Source organism: Branchiostoma belcheri, unplaced genomic scaffold (assembly GCF_001625305.1).
Source record: "Branchiostoma belcheri isolate BF01 breed outbred unplaced genomic scaffold, Haploidv18h27 scaffold884, whole genome shotgun sequence".
NCBI lineage: Eukaryota > Metazoa > Chordata > Leptocardii > Amphioxiformes > Branchiostomatidae > Branchiostoma > Branchiostoma belcheri.
The window spans coordinates 1-4,865 of record NW_017804558.1 but is presented as its reverse complement, the minus strand read 5'-3'; the positions used below and the strand labels follow the sequence as shown (position 1 = coordinate 4,865).

The window sequence follows — 4,865 nt, the reverse complement described above, 5'->3', positions numbered from 1 at the left end:
GACGATTCTTTTGAGGCAATGTGGACCACCACATCAACCGACAGCGACGTACTGACCTTGTGATAAAACCTCTTTTCATCGCTCTTAGAAGATTTCTTTGTGTCACTCTTGGCAGGAGGAGTTGACCGAACTGCACCTCCCACCGGAGACGGGGTCTTGCTTCCATAACTTTGGGGCGACGGACCTTCTCTAGGCGTCACTGGGCTCACTGATGCTCGGTCTGGTGGTGTGTTACCTCTAGACGTCGTGCGAATTTGGTCTCTTGGATGCCCTAGCGGTGTCTGGCCGTGCTGCAGCTGCAATTCGAAGCTGTCCAGGCTGGCTGTAGGACTTTCATCATTGCGAAGGTACTTGAGCTCATCGTCAACATCTTCTGAATCTGGAGTCTCTGAAGGAGAGGAAGCCTGCATGGTGTTTTGCGGTTGGTCTACCGTAATATCACCGCCATACTGGCCGTACACATAGTGCAAAAGATGTTCAACTCTCCCCGGGAGGTCCGTAACGTCGAAGGCGTCAGCTGGGTCGGTAGGGTTCTCCACTGGTTCATTCATCTGGCTTGTCTCTGCGACTGGGAATAAAGTAGGTTGTTTTAGATGTGTACTTTGAACATTCACATTGTTTTAGCAGGTTTTAGATTATTCCTGATGGATGCTGGCAAAAAAAAAAAGATTTACGAAATTTTCATGTAGCACACATACAATTTAGGCCTGAGAATTACAAATATTTACGTGTCGAGCAACTGGGGCCGTTGGTATGAAATAAATACAATATACCTTCTTTTTCCTTTTCTTTTGTTGTGTTCTCAACATCTGGTATAGTCCGGGAGGAGGGCAAAGGACAAGTAGCCACCTGTAACAGATGGATTGGTTCATATAAGGCTCACTGTCCTCGGTTGGTCATGGTAAGAATCGACAAAATCAATCAATCAATCAATCAATCAATCAATCAATCAATCATCCACAGGCGTCACTTGCTTGAATATTTTTTGGAGCAAATGTGTAATGATATATTATAAAACGCACAGTACCTCGTGAGTGGTGCGGATGGATGGTTTGGGTTCCGGTTGGGGAGTTGTGGTCTTGATGGATGGAAGTGACGTCTTATCTGTCAACTTGAACATTGTCTTAAGACGGTGGATCATGAAGTCTGTCAATTCATTCTCCTTCTTCAGCCTTCTTACATCATCCTTAAGGATATTGAAAATGGTAGGTCATTGTCATATCATCATACAGTAACAAGAGAACAGTACTAGTATATACTGTGCCAGTGTTGGTAGTATCTTTGGGCATGTTGATGCCAAGTGATATTGTATATTGTAGACAAACATATTGAAACGGTTCCTAGCTAGCTAGAAAGGTAATATTTGCAAAGCAAATACATAATACATGTACTTACCTACACAAGGTCTAGCCTAATAAATTATTGCTCTGTTTATTCTCACTTAAACAATTCATATACCTGTATATATGATGACCAGCCCCAACTTTGCCCAGCCACTTGCTACATAATGTAATCCAACACCACAGGGCATCTGTTACAGCGTCATGTATAGTCATCTTAAAGGTACAGTGTAATTCATTTTATGGAAGAAGAAGAAGAAATGGAGCAAAACGATATGTTTCCTTCTATAAAGGTAGCATAATAGACGTTGTACTTTCTAACCTTGACATGTTTGATGGAATCCACGAGTATAGCCAGGAACATGTTGACAATGACCATCACCAGTGTGAGGATGAAGGTGAGGAGGAAGACACAGCTGAGCGGACTCGCCTTCAGCACCCAGGACAGGTCCACGTCACCCAGGAGAATCGCAAACATCATCTCCAGGCTGGCCTACATTTTGTACGTGTGCAGAAAGGAGTTTTTTTTAGCATAGTACATGCCCGTAGACAGAATTTTAAGGGGGGGGGGTCTTCTCAAGGTCTGCGAGTTTCCAAGGGGGTTCCGGAAAATTTTGAACATTGTACCCTCTGAAATGGCATTTCCTGTGTTTTTGAGAAGATTTCTAAGGAAAAATCAGACATAAATTTTTATTCAATGACAAAGTGAGCAGTTTTTCTACGATTCCAGCCCTGGTGGTGATACAAATCAGTCCATCTTTTAAATAAAAATATTGGACCTTTAGATAAAAAGTGGACCTTTGAGCCTTCCGACCTCCCTCCCCCTCTGGCTACAGGCATGAAGTAAGACTTGCTCTAGCGGACACTCTTGGACCACTATGGTCACCCTTGGATTTTTCCATATGAACATCCATATGAAGCAGATAGACTTTACGTACCTGAAAAGTCCCAAACCCGGCTAGAGTCGTCCCCAGCAGGAGGTATGTGACCTGACAGTACGCCAAGAAGATGACGAAGAACATGACGGTGAAATGGACCAGCTCATTGGTCGCCCGTCTGATGACGTAGGAAAGCATGGCCATCCGTCCGTTGAATCGCAAGAGCGTCAGAAACTTGGCTATGGAGGCGAACACCAAACAGGCGAGGACGTAACTGTAGACATCGTTCCACCAAGCGGCAGACTGGAAGTTAACGAAACCACCTCTTTCGTTCAATTTATCCAGAACGTCGTTACAGAAAGCCGTTCTTACTCCGTACAGTGCAACAGCCGCTACCTCCAGTACAATGAACGGTATCTCTACGCAGTTCCAAAAGCTTCTGAAATATTCCCTGCCTTTTCGTCTGATCCTCCGCCCCTCGCGTCCAATGAAATACAGCACGAACAGGCAGTACAGGGCCTTGCACGTGATGATCACGGGATCAACACCGTACAGTCGGACGCTTTGGATTCTGGGATACCTAGTGACGTCACCAACGGTTGTAAACTCCAGGACGATTGTCACTGCCATGAAAAGACTGGACGGAGGACTGTAGAGAGAAAACTCGACGAACACAGCACGCGTGTACTTGTCCAGCCAGGCAGTTTTCTTGAGACCAGAAAGCTGCGTCTTAGCACGCTTTGCGTTGTTCTTTAAGACAACAGCGTATCCACCACCTCTGTAAAGATGTAATTCACCATAAAAGGCCACTGAGGTTAAATCAATGGCGTCTTCGTACCTCCAGGGAGCCAGGTCTTCCGTCTTTGGCGTCGTCATGGCATGATTGGTATTATTTCTATGGTTACTGAGGTCTGTCTGAGGTACCCATCCTTGTGACATGGAACGCGTGTCCTCATTGGTCCAGGAGTAGTCCACGTTGCACTTCGGGACAGTTGCTCTCATCACCACAGGTATTGGGCACTGGTCTGCTACACAAATACAAGTTGAGATATAACATACCATAAAAGATACCATAAAGTCAAACGCAAAAACACGATGACAATGCCATTTAATGAATTGAAGATATTCTTAGGCACATTTACTATCAAAGTTGCACTTTACTTGGTGTGACTCTAAGCTGTCGCAGTCGAACTCTTCCCACTCGGAAAGAAGTCCCATCGGAGATGAACTTTCTGTCACGTAGTGGAACACTGGTGTTGCTGTAGGTTACGTCAGGGTACAGGTTCGGTAGTAGTACCTCCTCTGTCCACGTCCACAAACCGTCCGCTGTGTGTATCTGTTGGGCAACATAACTGGCAGTCATCGGTAACATAACCGGGGCTTCATTATTAACTGCAATAACAAGAAATCCGAGGTTCCCGAGAAGTACGCGATCCTCGGATCCTTAAATCTCCCCATGTCGACTGGCTGGGACCCGGCCAATGAGACCGTTGAGTTATTATTGAGTCCTTCTTCCTGTCAATCTTTCCCCCACCCACGTGCTGTCAACTTACTCTGTCTGGACAAACTGATACACAAAACCACAGCCCAGCCACTCAAAACAATACTCCGTGCCCGGAAGTAATAAGAGCGATGGAACTATCATTCCTGAACAATATGAGCAGAAAGACCCATCTTCTTTCAACCGGGACGGAGGCCGATACATACTAGATTCATTACAATGCGTTGTATTGAAACTACGATTGAAATACTGATCTCAAACCTGCTTGAACTGCCTGTTCTCCAGGAAGGTGTTGGTGACAGACCGGTGCAGGTAGTACGCGTGGTCGCCCCTGTTGTACAGACTGACGGTGACGATGACCGCCAGGAAAGCCAGGTGAAGTGCCGAGGTCCTCACCACGTCCTCCATCTTCAGCTCCTTGATCCTGACCTCTCGAGCCGAGCGGAGACGGTCCTGCTTCGGGGGCTGCGGATGAGGGCCACCTGGTGGAGAAGACAGTAAAAAACTAGAAAAGTAACATTTGCAAAGCAAACGCATAATGTTTACCTTCGGATATGGTCTGCACTGTTAATTCTTACTCAAACACATTCACATACATGTATATGGTGACAGGAGTCTACATGTCTACTAAGAAATTGCAACATTATATAAACCCAACACCGGTTACTATGGTGACAGACGTCAACAAATGAGGCCATTGGCCAGGTCAGAGGTCACTGTTTGGAGAAGAAGAGGAAGAAACTGAGCAAAAATAATGTTTTCCTTCGGTAAACATAAAAAGAAAAGATGGGACTGAATGTTCGACTGATAGTAGCGGTGTTTTTGATTGACAGCAAATGAAACGTTAGAAGGAACAGAAAACCGAGAAGGGTGGAGAGAACTGGTTGTCAGATCGTCTGTGGTGCCCCAACTGTCGAATAATTAGACTAAGTGATAGATGAGATGGAATGATGAGAGTGGTAGACAGGACTTGTCGAACTACACACGTCTGTGAATCCGCCAACCACATGCTCCAGATGTTTTGAATATGATTTGGAAATGTTGCAGAAAAACAACAAAAAAGTACAAACGTTGGGTGTTTCTGTCAGGAACTTCTGCCTCGGCCTCTTCGTCTTCGCCCAGCTGATTATTGTCGTCCTCCTTTTC

General features: G+C 45.5%; 2 protein-coding genes across 2 annotated transcripts in view; both read right to left on the bottom strand.

The window, feature by feature from the left end:
* The window catches only part of LOC109487452, a 4,749-nt gene extending 4,198 nt beyond the window's left edge, over nucleotides 1-551 (bottom strand). The window contains exon 1 of the mRNA XM_019791445.1: nucleotides 57-551. Coding sequence (XP_019647004.1) covers nucleotides 57-551 — 495 coding nt within the window. The remainder of the gene's footprint in view (nucleotides 1-56) is intronic.
* Nucleotides 552-2,344: 1,793 nt separating this feature from the next.
* Nucleotides 2,345-4,858, bottom strand: LOC109487451 (polycystin-2-like; the record flags this gene model as incomplete). Its single annotated transcript, XM_019791444.1, has 4 exons — nucleotides 4,790-4,858; nucleotides 3,981-4,201; nucleotides 3,380-3,554; nucleotides 2,345-3,246 (listed from the first exon to the last, which is right to left on the bottom strand). Coding segments are annotated over exons 2-4 (1,224 nt in total), but the record flags the coding sequence as incomplete, so codon positions are not given.
* Between the last annotated feature and the right edge of the window lie 7 nt (nucleotides 4,859-4,865).